Source organism: Cervus elaphus, chromosome 22 (genome assembly GCF_910594005.1).
Source record: "Cervus elaphus chromosome 22, mCerEla1.1, whole genome shotgun sequence".
NCBI lineage: Eukaryota > Metazoa > Chordata > Mammalia > Artiodactyla > Cervidae > Cervus > Cervus elaphus.
The window spans coordinates 6,731,470-6,755,229 of NC_057836.1; the positions used below are offsets into that span (position 1 = coordinate 6,731,470).

At 56.8% G+C, this 23,760-nt stretch overlaps 1 protein-coding gene across 1 annotated transcript in view; it reads left to right on the forward strand.

Annotated features, from left to right (window-relative positions):
* Positions 1–2,417: 2,417 nt before the first annotated feature.
* NFAM1 (NFAT activating protein with ITAM motif 1) overlaps positions 2,418–23,760 on the forward strand; it is a 35,824-nt gene continuing 14,481 nt past the window's right edge. The window contains exons 1-3 of the mRNA XM_043882278.1: positions 2,418–2,574; positions 20,854–21,183; positions 22,359–22,471. Coding sequence (XP_043738213.1) covers positions 2,469–2,574; positions 20,854–21,183; positions 22,359–22,471 — 549 coding nt within the window. The 5' untranslated portion in view covers positions 2,418–2,468. The remainder of the gene's footprint in view (positions 2,575–20,853; positions 21,184–22,358; positions 22,472–23,760) is intronic.

Here is a 23,760-nt window from a genome sequence, read left to right on the forward strand (position 1 = left end):
CAGGCTGGACTCGGGCCCAGAGGCAGCCAAGTTCCTAGGACCCCGGGGCATGCAGACCCAGGGCGTGGGTGGCACCGTTAGGGGGCCGCAGGCTCTGTGTTGGTGGTCGCAGGGGTGAGGGGGGCAGAGCGGCCCCAGAGGGGACAGGCAGGGGTCCCTGCTCCGAGGCAGCCTGGCACTTGGCTGCCTCCTGATGCCAAGTCATAAAGAGACTCCTGGAGGCGCAGACCGATGCCTTTATAACGCTCCCTCCGTGCGTGGAGGCATTAACATGACGTCTATCACCATGGCATCGAGGTGCTTAGACAACCTGCTCCCCCCAGGAGTTCGGAGACAGCGTGAAGCCGATTATCTGTGTCTCACTGCGACATCTGCGATCATGTATCATGGTGATGGATCCACAGTCAATACCACTGGGGTCCCTGCCGCCCCCCAGCCCGCAGGAAGTGTCTGCTGTTCATACGTCTTCCTCACCTGGCGGGCGGGCCCTGCTGCCTGCCATCCTCCTGGCGCTCCTGGACTTGGTAGGAAACAGCTTTCTGGTTTTCACTGTTCATGTGCTCAGCGGCTGAGGGGAAAGCATTCAGACCAAGGGCAGAAACTGGACCCAGTGCTGCCATCCCTGCAGGCCGGTCAGGGGTGGGAAAAGAGGCTCTGGCTTCACCCAGCTGGGCTGCCCCTATCGTGGGCATATCGCTTTGCCTCTTGGGGGCAGAGTTTGTCAGATTGGGATAAAAGCCTTGATCTTGAGGATTGATGGGGTACCAGGGGCTTCCTTGGTGGCTCGGCAGTAAGGAATCCACCTGTAACGCAGATGACTTGCAGGAGACTGGAGTTCGATCCCTGGGGTCGGGAAGATCCCCTGGAGTGGGGCATGGCCACCCACTCCAGTATTCTTGCCTGGAGAATCCCACAGACGGAGGAACCCGGTGGTCTGCAGTCTATGGGGTCGCAAAAGAGTCGGACACAACCGAGCCACTGAGGAGCACCAACAATGACGGGGGGGAAAAAGGGGGTGTGCTCAGCTTGTGCTGAAACTTACCACCTTCAGTGCCCCCCACCTTCCTCTGCGGGCCGGCTGGCTGCTCACCCTCACCCCAGACCCCTTCCCTCTGCACCTCTGGACAGGCAGGCACATATCTGTCCCCATGCCATCCGGCTCTGCCCGATGCGGGGCTCCAGAATGCCAGGCCTGCACCACTCCCAGTCTGCTGGGGAGAGGGGTCCCAGGAGGCAGGTAGTCACTGACCCGTGTTGGGGGCCTGTGGAGGGGAGGACAGGGACTGGGGTTCCCTCCTGATGGGGAAGCAATTCCTGGGCCTCCTGGTGGCAGAGGGGCGTTTGAGTTTAGGGGAGCTGTAGCAGGTAAGACATCTGAGGTGGGTCGGAGGGGAGGGGTCTGTTGGGCCTCTCAGGGGGACCCCCACGGTGGCTGTTGCTGGGCTAAGGAGAGACAGCAGGCATTTTGGTCCCCGGGGAAGGCTGGGAACTTGGGGCTCCTGCCCACCACACCCCCTCCAAATGCCTGCCCCTCCCTCATCCCCCTAGCCACTTCCACCAGCCCCCCCCCCGCCCCGGCATCCCAAACCATCCTCTATGAGGAGCACCTTTACCCAGGGGGCTCCTGGGCTATTTCCGAGGGGCAGTTTGTGTGAATGGGGTTGGTCTGTTGTTTTTTTAAGAGTTTCAGACCTGAGCAGCTAGACCAGCCCTCCTCTGGGCTAGATTATCCAGCAGAAAAGGGGCTCAGAAGGCGAGAAGCCGCCTCCTCAGGGGTCGGGGTGGGGGGGGGTGGACAGGAGGCCTAGCCCCTCCCTGTTCTTCTGCATGTCGCTGTTATTGTTCAGTGCTAAGTCGAATCCAACTCTTTGCTCCCCCATGGACTGCAGCACACCAGGCTTCCCTGTCCTTCACCAACTCCCGGAGTCTGCTCAAACTCATGTCCATTGAGTCAGTGATATCATCCGACCATCTCATCCTCTGTCATACCCTTCTCCTCTTGCCCTCAATCTTTCCCAGCATCAGGGTCTTTTCCAATGCATTGGCTCTTCGCATCAGGTGGCCAAAGTATTGGAGCTTCAGCATCAGTCCTTCCAATAAATATTCAGGGTTGATTTCCTTTAGGATGGACTGGTTGGATCTCTTTGCAGTCCAAGGGACGCTCAAGAGTCTTCTCCAGCACCACAGTTCAAAAGCATCAGTTCTTCAGTGCTCAGCCTTTCTTATGGTCCAACTCTCACATCTGTACATCCTGGACGGGTGGGAGCCCCAAATCCTCGCCCGGCGGCGCCCTGACCTAAAACTGTTCCCACCTGGAAAGTCCGGGGTCATTGAGAGGACAAGGCGGCCAACTAAGACCTGGAGGAAGCAAAAGGCCGGCCGGGGAGGAGCCTGTTAAGGACACCAAGGGCAACCGTGGCTACTAGCAGGCTGTCCCCGCCCGCCACCTAAAGAGGAAGGAGGCCCCGATGGAGAGCTGGCCTCCGCGGCGGCGGGCCCGGCGGGGCCCCCTCCCGGCCCCCGGGCTGCTGGGCTTGATCCTGCTCCCCTGGACCCTGCCGCTGGCAGGCGCAGGTACGCGGTTCTCCCCTCCTCCCGCGCTCTCTGCCTCGCGAACATCACAGCCGCTTTCATCCGCCGCGCGCGGCTAATTCCCCGGACCCGTCTCTGGGGATTTGCTGGTTGCGTTTGAACATTGCAGACTTCACAGGGGAAGCCTTCGGGGACCGGGAGATGTTTAGCTAATGCCTTGCCGAGGTGGCTTTTGAAGAGGCGGGGCCGCGCCCCCCTCTCGCTGCTGGAACAGCCTCCCTCCCGGCTGCTCCTGACCCTCTGGCCCCTCGGCGAGGTGGGTGGGCGTTGCTGCGGGCGGGGGGCCGGGGGTGTGGGATCTCTGGGGAGGGGCAGCCCTAGGGGCCAGTTCATCCAGGCCGGGGAACTCCCAGGAGTGTCCCCCACCAGGGCTGCCCACCTTGGCTCGGGGGTCTCTGAGGCTGTCTCACCTGGGCAGTGCCCACTTTCCTGTAGCCCCAGCATCCGACCACCCCGCTGGGCAGGCTGGGTGCAGGCTGGATGCTTTCCTTCTCATTCACCTTGATTTTTATGAGCCTTCCAGGAGCTGCTCCCACCTTTCTGCTCCATCCTCCGCCTTTCATTCATACCATAAGCAGTAACAGCTATATTTGTCAATGTATTTTTTTTTAATGTATTTATTTGGTTGTGCTGGGTGTTAAGTTGCGACATGCGATATCTCTAGTTGCAACATGTGAATTCTTAGTTGCGGCATGTGGGATCTAGTTCCCTGACCAGAGAATTAACCCGGGCCCCCTGCATTGGGAAAGCAGAGTCTTAGCCACTGAACCACCAGGGAGGGTTGACATCTACTCTTATTATCATAAATTAGCCTCTCTGCGCGTATAAGCTGGGCTTCACACTTGTACTCAGGCCCCTTTAAGGCATCCTTGGGGCGCTGTTCTCACTGGCACCATGTAAGCACTGAGAAATTGAAGCCCAGAGCAGCCAAAATAGCTGGCCCACAGCCTAGAGGGTGAGTAGAGGCCAGGTTCAGCTCTGCACTGTGGACTCCAGGGGGCCTCTTGCCTTTCTTTGTAAAGAACATCCTTCACAAAAGATCTACCCCTTTGGGAAGGCAAGACTGAACTGGGTGTACCCACCCCTACCGCAGGCCTGATGGCCCAGCCCCTGTGAGGTCATCTCTTTTCATCTGTGCACCTCACACCCCCCACCCTATCACCAGCCCCCACCCCCCGATGCAAAGAAGGCTGAGAAAATGCAACTTCTTGGTGACAACGTGTTGAAACTCATTCGTTTTAATTTTCCCCCCAGTTCCCATTATTTCTCTTTGTGTGGCCCCTCCTCCCCAAAAGGGACCCCCGCACACCCCAGTAACTGAGTAGAAGAGACTTTTTGGGGTGCTGCTGTGAAAAGTGCTGTTTGTAACTGTCTTGACCACGAACAAACAACATATTCCCCGCCCCCACCCCCAGGATTGCAGCAAACATTGTACCCAAGAGAAACTCTGCTCTTTGGCAAGAGGTGGAAACACCTTGTGGTCTCCTCTTGAAGCAGCAGACAGCACCGCAGTACTCCTGGTCCTTCCCCTGCGGGTCCTGGGTTCTGTCTCTAGGCTATGCCATACCCCTCCCCACCTTCTTGTCTCTGAGCTTTGCAAGTTTGATGGAGGGAATCCAGTTTCTCTCACATCCCCCAAACCTCCCCTCACTTCACCTACCCGCCTGGTGCAGCCAGCTCCATCAACCACCGGCACCCAGACCCAGCCTGCAGCCTCAGCAGTGTCCATGGGGGACCTTGGGGAGCGTCGTGGTTGAAGCTTCAGCTCAATGCACTGTTTCCCTGGACCACCTGATGTAGGGTTGTGTGCAGGCCAGGGTGTACAGAGTCTGGATCTGAGCTCTACTTTGGATCTGGGCCCCTGGGCAGGTTCTTTCTTTTTTTCCCCCAATATTTATATTTCTTGTTTATTTGGCTGCAAGGGATCTTTGTTGTGGCATGCGAGATCTTTAGCTGTGACATGAGAACTCTTAGTTATGGCATGTGGGATCTAGCTCCCTGACCAGAGATCAAACCCAGGCTCTCTGTATTGGGAGTGAGGAGTCTTAGCCCTTGGTTGTTGTTGATGTTTAATCACTAAGTCATGTCCTCCTCTTTTTGCAACCCCAGGGACTGTAGCCCACCAGGTTCCTCTGTCCATGCGATTCTCCAAGCCAGAATACTGGAGTGAGTTGCCATTTCCTTCTCCAGGGGATCTTCCCGGACCAGGGATTAAACCCTTGTCTCCTGCATTGGCGGGCAAATTCTTTACCACTGAGTCACCTGGGAAGCCCTTTAGCCACTGGAACACCAGGGAAGTCCCCTTGGGCAGGTTCTTAATGTTGCTCGATGGCCTCACCTGTCAAGCGGCTGCAATAGTAATGCCTGAAGGTGCACGTGATGAGAGCTCAGAGAATGTCAGCCACCTGCCTGCCTAGAAGAGCCAACAGACAAGTAAGATTCAGTTGGCTGGCTCTACCTCTTGGGGAGCCCCTGGGCTCCTTGGGGTCACTCTGACCTTTCCAGAGGTTTCTAGCAACACCCTGGAATGGTATCTCAGGACAGTTCTTGCTCCCAACCCTCTTCCTCCTGCTCTCCTCTGATATCTCTGCAAATTCTGCTTTTCTCAAAGGGTCTAGCGGCTACCTCCGGTCTCAAGGTCACCTCCTTAGAGGAGAGTCATCTGAGTCTGAGGCTCAGCTTTCCTGAGAGCAGCTACATGCCTGCTCTAGCCCAGCTTCCACCAGGCTTCAAGTCACTTCCAAGGACTTTGAAGCCAGACAGAGCTTGTTCAAATCCTGCCTTCTTCTATTAACTGCTGTGTGACCTCAGGCAAGTTACTTAACCTTTCTGAGCCTTGGTGTCCTCAACAAACATCAGTCTCCATTCTCTCCCTGGCTGTGTTTATTTCTCAACTATTCATTAAAGAGGGCCAGTTCCAGGCACTGGGGGGAACTGGGGGTGAATAAGCCACAGCCACTACTCCCAGCCTGGCAGAAACTGTGAGACTCACCCGCAGAAGCACGACCCCAGGGCCGGAGTCCTGACGCAGGCTCGCCTCCCCGCCCCCGTTAGCTCTGGACTCAGGTGTAACCGCTTCCTTTGTTGTCCAAAAGATGTTCGGGATCCTGCTGCCTCCCTCCCCGCAGCTCCGGGCCTCTGTCAGGGCTGGCCTCTGCTTTTGATCTTTGTCTAATCCCAATAAAGAGCTTCCGAGGCAGGCGGAGGAGAAGACCTCCCTGTTGGAGGTGGGGCGGGGGGGCGGTGCTGGAGGGGGCGGTGGGGAGGAGACGGAGCAGGTGGGTGGGTGGCAGGCACAGCAGGAATAAAGGCTGGGAGGCCAGAAGGCAGAGCCCGGGGGAGGGAATGGCGAGAGGTTCAGACTCGCTGGGGAGGAGGGTCTCTCAGTGGAGCTGCGGGATACGATTCCCACTGGGATGTGGGTCCAGGTGGATCATAAACGCCTGTCAGGTAGGAGTGCAGATGCCGTTCCAATGGGGCATTGTCAGTGCTTCCTCTTTTAAAATTGCGCAATAGAATACATACACAGAAGAGAACCATAAATATTATAAAGCAAAGTCTGGCGTGTCTACCACCCAGGTCAAGAAAGAAAACATTTTAGTGCCCCAACGCCCCTGGACACCTCCCAAGACACCCCCTCTCCCCCACTCAGAGGTACCACCATCCTGAATTTAGGGCAATTGCTTCCTGGCATTTTTTTTTTTTTTGTACTTTTATCCTTTGGTTTGTGTCCCTAAACGATATAGATTAGCCTGGCTTTGTTTTTGAACTTTGTATAGTCCGAATGATGTTGTGGGTGTTCTTTGCGACCTACTTCTTTCACTCAACATCTTTCTAAAATGTATTTATCTACCCACTTTGGGCTGCACTGGGTCTTTGCTGCTGTGTGGCTTTCTCTAGCTGTGGTGCGCAGGCTTCTCCCTGCCGTGGCCTCTCCTGTTGCAGAAAACAGGCTCTAGCGTGCGAGGGCTCAGTAGTTGTGGCACACAGACTTAGTTGCCTCTCCGTACGTGGGATCACCCTGGACCAGGGGTTGAACTTGTGTCCTCTGCAATGGCAAGCAGATTCTTAACCACTGGACCACCAGGCAAGTCCCAACATTATGTTTTTTAAGCTGCATCCGGTTGACAATGTGGCTGAAGTTTGTTTATTTTGGTTGGTAAAGAGCAGGGGTCCCAAACCCTGGCCAGTGGGGGTTAAATCCAACCCACTGCCTTTTTGTATGGAGTTATGAATGTATTTTTCTAATGGTCAGAAAAACATCAAGAGAAGAATACATACTTCACAGTGTGAATATGAAATTATACAAGAAAGTATAATTTTATACTAAGCCCTCTGCATCTGCCGGTTCTGCATCTGCGGATTTAACCAAAACCAGATTGAAAATATTCGGGGGAAAAAGAATTTCCAGAAAGTTCCAAAAAGCAAAACTTGAATTTGCAGTTCTCATGGCAACTATTTATATAGCTTTTACATTGTATTTACAACTACTCACATAGTACTTACAGTGTATTGTCTTTTTTTTTTTTTTGGCTGCACTGAGTCTTAGTTGTAGCATGTGGCATGTGCAACTCTTAATTGCATGAGTGAGATCTAGTCCCCTGACTGGGAATCAAACCCGGGCCCCCTGCATTGGGAGCACAGAGTCTTGGCCACTGGACCATGGGGGAAATTCCTGTATTAGGTACTATAAGTGATCTACAGATGATTTAAAGTGCAGCTAACCTTCGGACAGCATACATTTGAACTGCTCAGGTACATTTATACACAGGTGTTTTTCAGTAGTAAATACTATAGTAGTAAATACAACAGCTACACTGTTGGCTGACTCTGAGGATGTGGAACCTTGGATACGGAGAGCCGCCTGTAAAGTTACACTTGGATTTTCAACTGTGCACGGATCAGTGCCTCTAACCACGTTGTTCAAGGGTCAGCTGTATATGGGAATCTTGTACCATTTTACGAATCCTATGTCATTATATTATGAAATATAATTTTTGTGGTTGTCATTTAGTCGCTAAGTTCTGTCCTACTCTTTGTGACCCCATGGACTATAGCCTGCCAGGCTCCTCTGTTCATGGGATTTCCCAGGCAAGAATACTGGAGTGGGTTGCCCTTTCCCACTCCACAGGATCTTCCTGACCCAGGCATCAAACTCGAGTCTCCTGTATTACATGCAGGCAGATCCTTTACCACTGAGTCACCAGGGAAGCCCCATAAAATATAATACAGACACAGAAAAGTACAGTACGTATTAAATAAATATCGTCCTATGTGTCCACCATCCAGCTCAAGAGAGAGAATATCCCAGTGTCCCAAAGCCCCAGTATAGGCTTCCCTGGTGGCTCAGTGGTAAAGAACCGACCCGCCAGTGCAGGAGATTCGGGTTCAATCCCGGGTCAGGGAGATCTCTTGGAGAAGGAAATAGCAACTCACTCCAGTATTCTTGCCTGGAAAACCCCATGGACAGAGGAGCCTGGTGGCCTACAGTCCACGGGGTCACAAAAGGGTCAGACATGACTAAGCAACCGAACAACAACAGCAAAGCCCCAGAACCCCCATCACTCTCACGACACCCCATCTCTTAAGCATCTGTGGATTTCGGTGTCTGTAATGGGTGCGGGAACCCGTCCTCCATGGAGAGTGAGTGATGACTGTGTTCCCATTTCTGTGTCCATAAATAAAGTTTTATTGGAACACAGCCATGCCTATCCATTCATGGCTCATTTATGGCTGCTTTTGCCCCACAACAGCAGAGCAGAGTAGCTGAGATAGAGACCATATGGCTCACAAAGCGGAAAATATTTACTCCCTGGCCCTTTACAGAACACGTTTGTCAACCCCTGCTGTGGCGCGTCCCACTGAATGAACATACTGCGATCTATTTAGTTATGATTGACGTTCCAGGTGTTCCCGTCTCGGAGTGCTCATGTGTGGTCTCCAGGCACACGTGTGTTCCGTGCCTCCAGCGGGTATGTTCCCGTTAAGCCTGCTTCTCTCTACACTTTCCTCCTCCCTGTGTGAACTGCGAGCTTCGCGAGGACAGGACACACGTGGACTTACTTGGCTTCGAATCCTTGGCTCCCAGCACGGAGCCTGGGGCCCAGAGGATGCTCAGGAAATAGTCACAGTAATAGGCAGAATTCAGCTCCCAGCCAGACAACCCCCCACAGAGCGCTGAGCAGGGTGGAGATGTCATGCCACCAGGAGAGGAGTGAGAAAACCCTCCTGACTTGTGACCGAAGGAGTGGGTGCCCGAGAGCCCGGAGACAGGATCTGACCCCCTCCAGCTTCCCTGCCCGCTCTGAGCCCCAGCTTCCTTCCCTACGCAGGCATCTTGCCCGAGGCAATAGGAAGGCACGTCCAGGACACCGATGACCCCAGGGCGGGCACCTGGGACCCCTCAGGGAAGGTCTGTGGGCCTCAACCTTGGGGAGAGACTGTCTGGAGAAGGTGGGGGATCTGGCAGGTACCTGTTCCCACGCCCCCCCACCCCTGCCCCAGGCCCCAGGGTGGGGGGGCCCTGGAGGCTCTGGGCTCGTCCCTGCTTGCTGCTGACGGGGAGGTTGTGGGGTGGTAGGCAGGAGGGAGGCACCAAGTGGGTGCAGTCCAAGCCCCAGGGCAGGCGTGCCCTCCCATAGGGCAGCCCGTCCTCGGACAGTCAGGGGAGGCACTCACTCCAGCGTTGGTCATAGGGTCCAAGGACGCGCGTGTCTGAAGGCAAGTTCATACATGGCCACACACACCAGACTTAAAACATCTGTCGCTGTTCAGTCGCTCAGTCATGTCTGACTCTTTGCGACCCCGTGGACTGCAGCACGCCAGGCCTCCCTGTCCCTCACCTTCTCGCAGAGATTTAAAACAGGCACACTCTCTAAATCAGAACCTCCCCTTCTCAGACCTGTCCTAAGGAGCTGGGGGCCCAGGAGACAGCCCCTGGTCCTTTGGAGCACAGCTCAGCCTGGCTGCCAGCAGCTGGTTCACCGCAGAGCATCTCGATCTGCCCTGCCCCCTGCCCCTGCCCTGGGCTGCCCTTTCCTCCCACCCCCTGCCCACACCCCACTTCCGAGCCACACTGACGACTGCCTGCCCCGGAGCTTTTGCTCCTGCTGGTCCCTTGGCCTGAAAGGTGTCCTCGCACTTGCCCACCTGGTGACTCCAACCTGTTGTTCAAGGTCAAACCCTGGTGCTCTCTCTGGGGTGCCCCTTCGGGTCCCCTCTTTCAACCCCTGACAAGCCCCGCCTTGCTCCCCACAGCGTTCACCCCCGGTTCTGAATGTGCAGGAGCTCAGAAGTGTGGGACAGGACTGAGCTCACTTGAGGCAGGTAGAGGGTAGAGGCGGCCCAGGAACAAGTATTCAGCTTCTGGGGGTGGGCTGTGTAAGGAAGAGGGCAGGGCGAGGCTGGAGAGGAGGGGTCTGCAGGGTCGGGTCAAGGCTGGAGAGGAGTCACAGCTTAGTCTCAGGGTCTTGACTGACCTCCAGCGTGGGAAGCATCAGGGGCTGGGGGCTGGGAGGGGTGGGGTGAGGGGGCGGGGATGGGGTGGGAGGGGAGGAGCGGTGGGGGCGGGGATGGAGTGGGGTGGGAGGGGCGGGGAGGGGTGGGTGAGATGGGGTGGGTGGGGCTGGTGCAATGGGAGGGGCGCTGGGGGCGGGGCTGGATGGGGTGTGATGGGAGGAGCGGGGATGGGGCGGGAGGGGAGGGGCGGGGATGGGGTAGGGATGGGGCGGGAGGGGATGGCCAGGCTGGCAGACTGGCGGATGCGGAAAGGGAGGGAGAGGAGGAAGGAGCGCACTGAGTGATCTTGTACCCGGAGGGGGTAGGAGCTTTGGGGAGGTGGAGATTTAAAAGAAGTCGGGGTAAAGGTGATCTGGCAAAGGCGTCCCCAGGAAGGAGTTAGTGTGTTGTCCTCCAGAAGCATTTATATATTAAAAGGAGGCTGGAGCTGGTTGGGGGCGGGTACTGAATCCCACATAATGAAACCACCGATGCGAGGGTTTCAGGCTGCTGAGGAAGGCTGTTTAGAGCTCTCTAGTATTTCTCTCCTCCTCTCCCTAACAGGAAGTGTGATCATGTCATTTCCCAATTTCGAAGCCCGCAGAGGTTCCCCAGGTTTCTAGGTCAACATTCAACCCCCAATCTCCCCCTGGCCCCTACCCGAACCCTTTCTTTCAACTCCACCAGGGCTCTGGAGCCCCCAAACTCCCTGCCCTGGCTCAAGGCTTGTAGAAGCTTCACCCGAGAGCTTCCTTGTGCTTAAACCCCCTCGCTTGGACTCTCCCCTTTAAACCTGGCTCCTACTCTTCCTTCAAAGTTCAGCTCAGTAAAGAGGTGGGAAAGAAAGATCAAAACGCTCACAGCTGTGATACCTGTCGGGGGAGGACTGCACAGAAGCTCCAAGGCCTCCTTGATCCCTCACTGGCTTCTAGAATGTACACAGGGAGCGTGTTACATGCTTTTATAATGGAAGGGGGTGTCCTGAAGAGATCTAATTTAAAAGACAAAGTGCCGGCTCCCTGGGTTGCCTCTCCAGGAAGCCCCTGCCCGCTGCCCGCTCCGGCCGGGCTGGCTCCTGTCCACTGGGCTTCTGTCACCCCTGAGACTTCCCTTTATCTCACCACTTTCAGTTTTGTCGGGCAGCCCCCTTCCCAGCGGCAGTGGGACTTTGAGGGGCTGCAGACGCCTGGTTGAAGAGGGAGTCCTGGTGGGGTCTCTCCCCTCACTCCATTTCTCTCCTTTCAGAGACAGGGAGCAGCGCCTACTCCACACGTGGGCTCTCCCACACCTTCACCCCGTCCTGACAGCCTTCTCTGAAGGTAAAACAGGTTGTAAAGGGAGAAACAGTCCCACGTTCCCCCAGGCCATACTCTCAAACGAGCCCCCAAGTATGAGCAGCTTGCCTTTCAAAACAAGCCAGAAGGGAAGTGACTGCTGAAAAAATACCAATTAACACCAGTGAAGCTTAGACATTTCTGGACTAAACACTGGACGGTCTGCCCTTGGCTTGTGTCCCCACGTGGCCGCTGTGCACCCAGGGGCCAGAGTCTAGAGGTCTGAGAACAGGATGCCGGTGGCCGTGGAAACGCCCACCCCCACCCCCAGGCAAGCCACATCCGTGAGCATCTTTGTCATTCGGAGGTGTTGAAAGATGTGACAGCCAGTCTGATGGCAGTGTTCCGGGGGCATGAGCGCTAAAAAGCTCCAGGATACACACGCTCTGTTCAAAGACTGTCTTCCAGCGCCCGCTCCGCGCTTCTCCCTAATCAGCCGCTCGGTCCACGCACCTCGGTGTTTGATGCGCGTGCCCTGAAGGACTCGGCCGTTTTTCGGTGGCGTCCTGGGATTCGTGCTCGGGCGAATGGCCAGAGCCCCGTGATAAAACCAGCAGCCCCACACCTGCAGCCCTTCAGAAGGGCCTGGAAAAAGAGTCCCGGCTCTGAGAGATGCCGGAACTAAATTGGAGGGCAGAGCTCATGCCTAAAAGAAAGACCGTGGGAACGGCTTTCTTCTGTAGCCGGAAAATCAAAGTGTTTTCATTTAAAATCAACCTAAGTTGGAATGGATACCTTTGATCACCACCTCTGGGCTCTCAGAGCCTTGGCTTGGTGCCCTAGAAAGGATGGCGTTCTGGGCAGAGCGGGAAGCTGGGGCCAGGGCCTGGCTCAGGGTTGGTGGGAGAGAGGAACAGAGAGTGGGCCAGGGTGGCTGGATCAGGGGCGGTGCTGGGGAGTGTGTCAGATCCTGGGAGTGAGGGGACGTTGCTACTGCCATGGGTGCGGTGGGCGGGCTCTGGCTGGCCTTGCCACAGGGCCAGCTATGCGGGACTAATGGGGCCCACCAGTTTCCATTTCCTTCTCCAGGGGAATCTTCCTGACCCAGGGATCGAACCTGGGTCTCCTGCATTGCAGGCAGATCTTTACCATCTGAGCTATAGGGAAGTCCCATCTGCCTGTTAGATGACCCAAATTTAGGGGAAGGGCCTCTGAATTTTTGTTTCCCTTTAAAAGAGGGCAGTTCTTTCATGTGAAAAGTGTTTTCTCTTTTGCTTACTTTGAGATTTTAAGATGGTCGCCTAGAGTAGTGATTAAGGGGTTAGGGCTTTGCTGGTGGCTCAGTGGTGAAGAATCCTCCTGGAGGAGGGCATGGCAACCCACTCCAGTACTCTTGCCTGGAGAATCTCATGGACAGAGGAGCCTGGTGGGCTATAGACCATGGGGTCGCAAAGAGTCTGACATGGCTGAGCGACTAAGCAGAGCCAGTGCAGGAGACATGGGTCTGATCCCTGGTCCAGGCAGGTCCCACACGCCGAGGAGCAGCAGCCCAAGCCCCGCAACTATTGAGCTTATGCCCTAGAGCCCGGGAGCTGCAACTACTGAAGCCCGGGTGCCCTAGAGCCTGCGCTCTGCGACAAGAGAAGCCACTGCCGTGAGAAGCCTGCAGGCTGCGACGAAGAGTGCCCCTACTCACTGCAACTAGGGAAAAGCCTGAGCAGCAACTTAGACCCAGCACAGCCAAAAATAAATAAGTAGATTCATTAAATTAAAATGAGAGAGAGAGAGTTGGGGGGTTAGGGACTTCCCTGGCGGTCCAGTGGCTGAGACTCTGCGCTTTCACTGCAGTGGGGGACAGGTTCCATCCTTGGTTGGAGAACTAAGATCTCACATGTTGCAGTGCGACCAGTTAAAGAGAAAGACAAAAATAAAGAGGGTGGGGTTATTGGCTCAAAGAGACTCAGCTTAAAATCCCATCTCCACCACCAGGTTCCCCTGGTGGCTCAGAATCTGCCTGCCATGCAGGAGACCCAGGTTCCAACCCCGGGTTGGGAAGATCCACTGGAGAAGGAAATGGCAATCCACTCCAGTATTCTGCCTGGAGAATCCCATGGACTGAGGAGCCTGGAGGGCTACAGTCCATGGGGTTTGCAAAGAGTCAGACACGACTGAGCGACTAACCCTTTCCACCACTATTAAGTAACTGTGCTGATTGAACAAACCTCTCCGTTCTCTGAGCCTCAGTTTTCTCCCGTGTGAAAGGGAACACGCCCAGCGGAGGTCAGTTCTCATCATCACAGGCTTGACTGCGAAGCCTGAGGGTCTGCGCTGCATAAACAGAACGTGCGCACACAGGAGCGGCTCGGGGAGGGGCTGAGCGAGCCCCGCACACCTCGAGGCTGACTGCACAGTCTGTGGAGGAGAAGGGCACAGGAGGGCGTGCTGGGCAGGGGGAACAGTGTGAGCAAAGGCTCGAAAGCCTGGCAGGCTTGGCATGTGTCGGGGAGCGAGCGAGTGAGAACCGAGGGCAGCTGAGTTGGGCGGCACGGGGCCTGGAGGATTGGGCTGGATCCTTCAGGCTAGGGAACTTAAAAAAAAAATTCCTTAACAGTGGCCCCAAGTTAAGGGATACATGGTTATAGTGTGACCCTGTCTGAACCCAGCTGTACGAATGTAACAAGCCAGAAGGTCATAAACATCGACCTTACTACAAACGAGATGCTCTCTGTTCTATTTCTTTTTTTTAATTGTGTGTCTTGACCCTGTAAATTGATTTCAGACTCCTTCCTGGGCCTCCCCTGGTTGGTTGTGGGGGGGCGTTCAGGCAGGGTCAGGCAGGGCAGGAGCAGGATGGCAGGTGGCTCCCTCAGGGGCAGTGCCAGGCTGGCCGGGCAGGGGAGGAGAGGAGGCTGGATGCTGGAGCTGTCAGAGGAGGATGTTGTGCTGGGAGCAGGAGGTCTGGTGGGGTGGGCACCCCTCCCACACGCGGTCAAGTTCCTTGATTGCAGACCCGCCCCCACCCCACCCCCAGAGGACTCAGCTTGGAGTGCCTGGGCCAGGGGTGGGAGTGAGGCGCCGCCGACTGCCAGCCAGTCTCAAACTCACAGTTCACGCGCCCACAGATTCAAAAGAAGAACCGGAAAAGGAAGGAATCAGGCGCCAGCGGGTGGTAGATAAAGTCTTTCCCAACCAGGACAGCAGACTCGCGGGCAGGGTGGGGGAAGGGCGGCAGGAGGCTCCTGGCGGGGAGGGCTCTTGGGCACACACTGCTGAGCCCACGGGGCAGCCTCAAGGGCCAAGCCCAGGATCCACACCCCAGGGTGTCGCCTACCCCCATGTCCAGCCCAGCACAGGACCCGAGGCATCAGAGAGGCTTGGGCAGGAGGCACGGGGCCCTCGGGGGGTCCTGTCATGCCCGGAGACTACCCCGTGCTGCAGTGCCCTGTGCCGAGGGCCTGTCACTTACATGGGCAGAAGAGTCAGGCTGGCATTTGCCCTTCCAGGTTCCCAGCAAGGACTTAGGACTGGTCTGGCTTCCCGCCTCCTGTCACTGGGGAGAGACCAGCTCTGTGTCAGGCGTGCTGTGTTCTCGGACCCACTTATTGCATGACAGCCCTGTGAGGTTGGCCTTGCTGTTCTCCTCTTGTTGCAGGGAAGACGCTGAGGTCCAGAGAGGTAAAGTCACTTGCCTAAGTTTGCACAGCTTTTTAAAAAAAGATTTATTTTTATTTGGCTGCGCTGGCACACAAGATCTTTGATCTTTGTTGCAGTGTGTGGAATCTTTTAGTTACAATGTGCAGGCTCTAGTTCCCTGACCAGGGATCAAACTCGGTCCCCTTGCAAGGGGAGCATGGAATCTTAGCCACTGGACCAGTAGGGGAAGTCCCAAGCTTGCACAGCTTCTAATGGCAGAGCCAGGATCTGAACCGAGGCTGGGTGCCTCCAGAAACTGGTCTTCTCCCAAACACCTCCTGCCCCCTCATTTCTGGTCAGGCCCCTGGCTTTCTAGCAGTCCTTGGAGCTGCTGATAAGCGAGGGAGGAGGAGGTGGTTGTTGTTTAGTCGCTAAGTCCTGTCCGACTCTTTGTGACCCCATGGGCTCTTTTTTTCCATGGGATTTCCCAGGCAAGAATACTGGAGTGGGTTGCTATTCCCTTCTCCAGGGGATCTTCCTGACCCAGGGATTGAACCCACGTCTCCTGCAGGGGCAGGTGTGTTCTTTACTGCTGAGCCACCAGGGGAATCCGATGGTGGAGGTACCATCCCTGAAAACACCATCTCCCGCAAAGCAGGAGTGGGTGGGCTTCGTGGGGGTAGCTTGGGCTGCCCAGTGCAAGCTTCTGTCCTTGCAGTTGTGTGGGGGTGGGGAGAGGAGGACTCGGGGATTTGTCATAAGCAGCCAAGCTCTCCAGCAGGGCTGAGCTGGGGTGGTGGCCCTGGGGATCAGGGCCCTCCCAGACACCCCACTGCAACTGTCTCCCAGACCCTCCCTGGCTGACCCTGCTCCCAGCTGGCTCCCACTTGCCATGGACCTCACCCAGCAGGGGTGCCCCTCCTCCGGCCCTGCACCATCCACACTGACACAGGCTCACAATTCTCCCGTCAGAAAAACTCCCCCTGGAACCGACCTTCAGATTCTCCCTGCGTCTTTTAGATCTGCGCCGGAAAGAGCAGTCGCCTCCAGCTCCTCCTCCCTTCTGCCACCAACCTGTCCCCCCTGCAGAAAACAACGCCAGACTCCTCGAAGCGCTTCCCTCCCGGTGCCTGTCCCAGACTAGGCTGCACTGGGGATGCACAGAATAATCCAAAATCTACTCTGGGATGCTCCTGCAGCCCAGACCTCTTGCGGAGATGCTCCTGGAGCTGCGCCAGCCGTTCTGAGCGAGTCGGAGTGCTGCGGTCATTTACAGCCGCAAATGAGTCCTAGTTCTTCGAATCCCAGCCAAGATTCAGAGCCAGTTCCCACTGAACTCATCCCTGGCGCCATCTGGGGTGAGAGTAAGGGGTGAGGGCCCTCTTGGCTCTCTCTCTCTCTCCTCAAACCCCCTCTCCAACCTCCCCCACCCCCGCTACAGGGTCCGCCAGCTGGAGGCAGGAGCCTGGAGGAGCTGGAAGAAGCAGAAAAGCCCTGCCCATCAGGTGCTGAGGACATGGGGCCCTGTCTCTGGGCACTTGCAGGGGTGTGGAATGGACGCCCTTGGGCGCTTTTGTGGCCACTCAGGGGCCCCCAGTTGGGCTCTTGCAGCTGTCCCTCCTGCCACTGCCTCAGGAATCCAAGGCCCACCCCTGTCCTCCTCTCGGGGCCCTTTGCCCCTCTTGGCAGCCTGTGAATCTAAGGGAACCCCTAGGCTGGCTCACGTGGCCCCAGCCCACTTCGTCTGCTGGGAGACACACTCCCTTTGCTGAATTAAAGGCAAAGCGGGAAGCAGCAGCTGACACCAGGCTTGAGACAGAACAGACACCAGCCAGTATGCCATCCCTGCGGCACTCAGCGTCACACCTCAAGCTCAGTGAGGGTCCCCAGGAGCACCCCCCCCAACACACACACTGCATCTAGGGTGAGAAGCAGGCCCCCGCAGGGCAGGCTGGGTGCCCTGGCAGCTCTGTCCAAGCCCCGCTTCACCCGTGCTCTCTGGCCCATGGTTTCCATGTAACCTTGCAGCCTTGCAGCCCCTTGTTAGCCTCCAACTGTGAGAACGTGGGCCCCCTGCCAGCAGCCCCCTCTCTATCATCTGATGTCACTGTGCTTGGCGCCACCCCGGAGCACTCACAGCCCAACACCCGTCACACTTGGCTGGGTCTGACCTCACCTCCTAACCTGGCAGCTGGCTTTTCTTCCTTAGCACGGTCAGACAAACCTGGGTTCAAATCCCAATGCCACTGCTTAGGAACTCTGGGGCTTTGGACCTCTAAGACCCTCTGTTTTCTTTTCATCTGCAACATGGGGTTGCCGTAGTTGCCTCATAGGAATGCCATGATGTTTAGTTGACATAGGGCCTGGGTCACACCCAGCCAGGGGACAGTTTCTGCACGTTTTCTTTCCCCTCTGTCCCCGGGCCCACTCTGGCCTCACTGGATGTGTGTGTTCCTGCTCCCACGCTCTAGGATACCACTACCCCTTCCTGTCCTCCCCAGTCTCAATTAATGGTGCCCTCCCCTGGCTCCCTCTGCTGCCCTGTTAGACTGGGGACGTTGTGAGGGCAGGGAGCTCCTCTGGGCCTTAAAGTACTCTTTTTATTTTTTAATATAAATTCATTTATTTGGGTGCTCTGAGTCTCAGTTGTGACATATAGGATCTTTGAGATTCATGACACTTGCAGGGTCTTTAGTTGCGGCAAGCGAACTCCTAGATGCGGCACTTGGACTCTAGTTTCCTGACCAGGGATCGAACCCGGGGCCCCCTGCATGGGAAGCACAGTGTTAGCCATTGGACCACCAGGGAAGTCCCTAAGTGAAAGGAAGAAAGAAAGTGAAGTCGCTCAGTCATGTCTGACTCTTTGTGACCCCCATGGACTATAGCCTGCCAGGCTCCTCCGTCCGTGGGATTTTCCAGGCAAGAGTACTGCAGTGGGTTGCCATTTCCTTAGGTACTCTTAAATGTTTGTTGGAGGTGTAAACAGATGGTAGCTGAAAAGCCGTTGTGGACTCGGAAATCACTCTGAACCTGACTGTGGCTCTGAGCCTGAACTGTGGAATGCTTCAGGTGGCCACCAGTTGGAGCAGCCTGGACCCCAGAGGGGCTGCTTGGAGGCACTGGTCCAGGAGAAGAGGGGGCAGCTGGGCTGCTATGGTCCAGGCTCTGGGGTACTGACACCCCAGTAAAAAGAAGGGATGCTGGAGGCAGTTAGCTCCATCATCGGGTCAGAACCCAGTTGCCTTCCTCCAACAGCAGGCCTTCCTCCTCTCTGTTCTTGGCCCGCCGTCTCCTGACTGGCCACCCTCACTGGTCCACAGAGACGGCCTCATCCTTCCACATTTTTGGAGACAGATCCACCCCAGATCTGGGGTTCTTTCTGCGGCGGACCTGAGCCAAAGCCATCCCCTTCCACAATCCCATCCCTCTGACCTTAAAGTAATGAATCCCAGAAGAATACAGAACAATGGTCATCTATTTTTATAGATTTCCCCAGAATTATAAAGATGGGTTTAATTGCACTAGCATTTTCTAGAAGCATTCCTCAAATGGGGATCATTTTTTACGGCACTTGGATGGATGTCTTCCTGCTGGGACAAACAGGAAGGTGGCCCCGACATGATGACCACATGGCCAGCCTCCCCGGCCTGGCATGGCCTCTTGGATACGGGAGAGGAAGAGGTGCTGGGGGAGGGGGCGAGGCCTCGGTGCGGCCACTTTCCTGGTGGCTTTGGTTGGGTTCCGGGCTTCCCTGGTGGTTCAGATGGTAAAGAATCTGCCTGCAATAGAAGAGACTTGGGTTCGATCCCTGAGTCGGGAAGATCCCCTGGAGAAAGGAATGGCTATCCACTCCAGTACTCTTGCCTGGACAATCCCATGGACAGAGGAGCCTGGGGGGCTACAGTCCATGGGGTAGCAGAGAGTCGGACACGACTGAGCGATTATCACTTTCACTTCACTTTTGGTTGGGTTCCAACCTCCCAACCCCCATGAGGAAACACCAGGCTGTCACTGTGCTTGCCGGGCTGCCTCGAAGCTTCATTGCGAGAACCAGACGGGAGGAGATGTGTAAAGGTTGCAAGTGGTTCCTGAGCTGACCTCAGGGGACTAGGGAGGCATTGGCCGGGGGAGGGGGTGGTGGTCTGGGCAGAGGGGACAGCAGAGGGGGCTGCAGAGCGGGGCGGTGGCCTGTGTATGCAGAAAGGACACAGGGTGGGCTTGCTGGGGGGTGGTGGTGAGCACTCTGCATCTCCCCCCTGTCCTTCCCAGCCCAGCTGGGACCCTGGGGGATCGCTGACCACCCCTTCCTGCAGCTGCTGCAGCCACACCCTGTCCCTGCCGTGCCTTAAACCTCAGCCCTAACTCAAGGCTCCTTGTTTTATGACAAAACTAAAATATTATTATAGTTAAACAGTCACCACCACCAGCCCAGAGATAAAGTGCAATGTAAAGTCCTCTCCCCTCCCCCTCTCCCGAGGGGGAGCCCCTGGGGCCGGCTCAGTGGGGTCTCCATGCATGAGCATCACGTGTGACGCAGCCCACCCACTGTGACATCCAGACATGCCTGTGATCCCCTGGGACTAGCCTGAGTCCTTCAGGGGAGAGGGTGTCTAGCTTCTTCCCTGAAGCTCCAAATACCAGTGTGGCCCGAGCTTGGAGGAATTATCGGGTGTGGAGGGCCATCGTCCCTGTCCTGGGGTCCCCCAGGGAGCCTGACCTCACTCCCCTGGGGACCTGGCCCAGAGCTGAGCTGGAGACCCGAGAAGAAACCGGCCTGGCCTCTTGCCAGCCTCACACCCCCTACAGGCAGGCAGGGGGGCCCACGCCTCACTTCCGCAACCAAATAAATCCTGCTGCTCGCTCCGAGTGGCTCCAACGAATGATCTTCTCCCGATTAACAACCTGGCCAGCATGTTCTCGGTGGCTTGCTGCCGACCTCAATTTAGCACTGTCTGCTGGTTGGCTGCGGGCGGAGGAAGGTGCGGGGCGGGCAGGGGGACAGCACACTGAAGCTGGGGGGCTTGGGCAGCTGAAGTCCGGGGATGGGGAGGTGGCCGCTGCTGACCCAGCCCAGAATCTGACGGGCACCTCAGGGCCTGCAGGAGGGTGGGACGCCCAGCCAGGCAGACTGCCTTAGGGGAGCTTTCAGACTGTTTTCCTAGGTGCCTCTGATGAAAGGCCCTGGAGAAGGGAATGGCAACCCACTCCAGTCCTCTTGCCTCGAAAATCCCATGGACAGAGGAGCCTGGTGGGGTACAGTCCGTGGGGTCGCAAAGAGTCGGACACGACTGAGCAACTTTCGCTTTCACTTGCTGTATTTTTTAAACACTTGTCAAGTTCTTCTCCAAGCTCGGATTCAGGGAAAGGTTTATCTCTCCTCACTGATGCCTCCTCCAGGCTGGGGAGAGCATGCCTATGCCCAGAAGGGCTTCTTCCTGCCAGGAAGCGTTTCTTCATTTGGTTTCTTGCCTCCTTCCTCTTTGCTCCTCCTTCTCCAGCTTTGGGTCATCTCAGGCCTGTGCTTTTTATCCAACGTGGCTTCTTGACCTTTGGGAAGGAGGGTGGTTGGGAGCATGGGGTCTGGTGTCTTCCAGCTCCCGGGGCGGGGTTGCAGCTGCCCTCCATACCTCCTGAGAAACTGAGAGTTAGCAGTTGGACCCCCTGAGCCCAGACTCCTCCTGCAAAACGGAGCCCTTATGCACTTGGCCTTGGGCGTGTTGGGAAGTGTAGAGTTGTATATGAAAAGCGCTCAGCATACCACCCGCACCCATGGAGCGCGTGGCGAGCATGAGCCCCGGTCCTCATGGGAACACAGGGGGACTGAAGCTGCCACTCTGTCCCTTTTCTTCCCCGGCAGAAGAGCGGTCCGTGACCCACACCGGCCTCCCCATTCTGGTCTCTCTGGCCAACAAGGCCGTCTCCTTCCACTGCAGCATCACCTACCCCTACACCCCCGAGTCCAAGAACTTCACAGTCAGATACTTCCACGTGGACCTCCAGGGCCGGACCAGCTCCGAGGAGAAGATCAGCTGCCAACCTGGCACGGGCAGTGAGAACCAGACCCACACCACTGTCTGTCCCATCACCCTCAAGCCGCCTAACGCGTCTGCCACCGGTACCTACTACTGCTCCGTGCTCTGGCCGGACTCCAAGATGATGGGTGGGGGCACCTTCATCCTGGTCAGAGGTGAGCTTCCTCTGTGGCTATACCCCGGGCACAGGGTCCGGCAGACTTTGGGGGCATAGGAGCGAAAGTAGGGGATGTTTGCCTCACCACTCGGCTGTGGCACAGCAGAACCGAGCCACCTCCGGAAGCCCCTGGCCACACACATGTACCGAGATGCCCGCCTTCTTGGGAAAGGGCAGAGTCTGGGATATGGGTCGACTCTGGCCACCTCTGGCAGGCCGTTGTCCTCGGGGTCCCTTTCACACCATGGGTTGTGTGAGTGCAGAACGGAGCCCGGGGGCCCGTGTGTGTTTGTGGAGACCTGTGAGCGAGCACGCAGCTCGTGGACCCCTTTCTGGGGTTAGATTCCTAGTTTTCATCACATTCTCAGAGGAGTGAGTAATGACTCCCAGAAGTTAATAAGAACAGCCCATCACCGAAGTCATGACCCTCTGACCCAACTCTGCCACTCCCACTGGTTGTGCCAGGGTTTCAGAAGGCCACGGACCTGGCCTTGGGCCCCCCAGTCCTGTGGCTTGCCAGGATGTGACCTTGGACTTGCTCTTCATGGCAACACCCCGCCTATCAGAGGCTTTTCTTGGGATGAGAGGGATTCTGAATGCAAGGGCTGGTGCCTGGTGGCAGGATGTTCTGGGTGAGCCCCAGACACACATGTGCCTGCCATGTGGTTGGCGTTCCGTTGTTCTTTGGTCCGCCACATGGAAGGAGGGATGGAGAGAGAAAGGGGTGGACGAAAGGATGGGTGGCTCAAGGGAAACGGCTGGACTGTGCCCTCGCCTACCCCTGATGCAGGGCAGCACCTGCCAGGCCTGGTACAGACTCCCCCACACCCCTGCCTCACCTCACCGCTCCTGCCCGTGTGATCACTACATCATGGGTGGAAAGGAGGAGGCCCCAGGAGGTGACGTGACTCACTCAGCCCAGAAGTGCCTCTCAGTGGAGCCAGTGCCCTGAGGCAGGGGCACCTAAGGAGCAAAGGATGTCGTCCTTGCCCTTGCCAAGAATCAAGGCAGCGAACACAGGAAGGGGCTCGGCCAAGCCGAGTGTGGGGTGGTGGAGGGCCTCAGCAGAGGTGGGGTCCAGGGGGTCCTAGTCGGGGAGAGTTGTAAGGAGGGCTGGGGGTGGGGTGTGCCTCTCCAGACAGCTGACCTCTCTGCTTCCCTGCCCTCACCCAGACACAGGATACCAGGAGCCCCCCCGGGGCCCCCAGAAGCTCCTGCTCTCCTGCTTCGTCGGCATCCTGGCCGTCCTGAGCATCCTGGCCACGGCCCTGCTTCTCTGGAAGAAGGTAGGGGACGTGGACCCACGGCAACCGCCCCCCCCCACCCCACTCACCGTGGCTTAGGGACACCCCCTCCCCCAGGAGGGGTGCCTGGAATAGGTGCTTCTCGGGGCCATTTGCCCCAGGGACCCCCGCTTCGCCCCCACCCCCACCCCCATGGCCACCAGGTTCTTTTTGATCTTGTTGCGGGAGGTCAGGACTCTTGAGTCTTTTCCGGGGTTGCAGGTTCCTTCGAGTGTCTGATGGAAGCTGCAGGCCTGCATTTGTACCATTTCTAGCTCTCTAAGGTTCTAAAACCTTATCTCATATTTTCTGTGCGTGCATGCTAAGGCGTTTCCATCTTGTGTTCCACTCTGTGCGACCCTATGGACTGTGGCCTGCCAGGCTCCTCTGTCGATGGGTTTCTCCAGGCAAGAATACTGGAGTGGGTTGCTGTGCCCTCCTCCAGGGGATCTTTCCCACCAGATTCGACCCAGGGGTCGGACCAGCATCTCTTATGTCTCCTGCATTGGCAGGCAGGTTCCTTTTCCACTAGCGCCACTGTGAAAACACGTATTCTCTGAACCCCTGGCAACCCAGAAGGAAGGAAGGAAAGTTTCCTCAGGGCCGCTGGGTGCTGGGCACCCTCCCCTGCGTGCTCTGGTCGGCCGACCTCCATCACTTCTTCCCATTCTATAGCTCTGAACAGTGAGGCTCAGAGGACCGGCCCACAATATGTCTCTTCCCCACTGTGACTCTTACAAGGACAGGGACAGGCGGGAAGGCTCTGAGTCTGTCTTCCAGAGCAGCCCCCGGGCAGCAGCCTGGGTATTGAACACAGTAATCTGAGGCAGGGGTGCCAAGGGACTCACCCCCACCTGCGGATGCCCAGCCTGGGCATAGCTGTGTGCCTTCCCTTCCAGGGGCGGGGTGAGGGCAGAGCTGTGTCCGACCAAGAACTTGACCTGCTTCAGCACCTGCTCTGCAAAAAAAAAAAGGATTTTAATGATTGGATCTCAGTGTCCAGTGAAGCCAGGGAGGCCGCGGTGCAGAGTAGGAGGTCACTAAAGAGGGGAGGACAGGAGAGGGCGGACCTCAGAAGCCTCAGCTTGACTTCTATCCCAGCCTCTCCCCCTGCCACCCTGCCTCGGAGACCCCTACCTCCTTCCCTGCGCCCTCCCGCCTTCCCTTCCCTCCCTCCGGGAATAGGTACTGAGTGCCTAGTGTGTGCCGGGCTCTGGCCTAACTGCCAGACCTGGTGGAAAGCAAGACAGAGGCAGCCCCTGCCCTCTTGTCAAGCTTCCACCCTCTCCGAG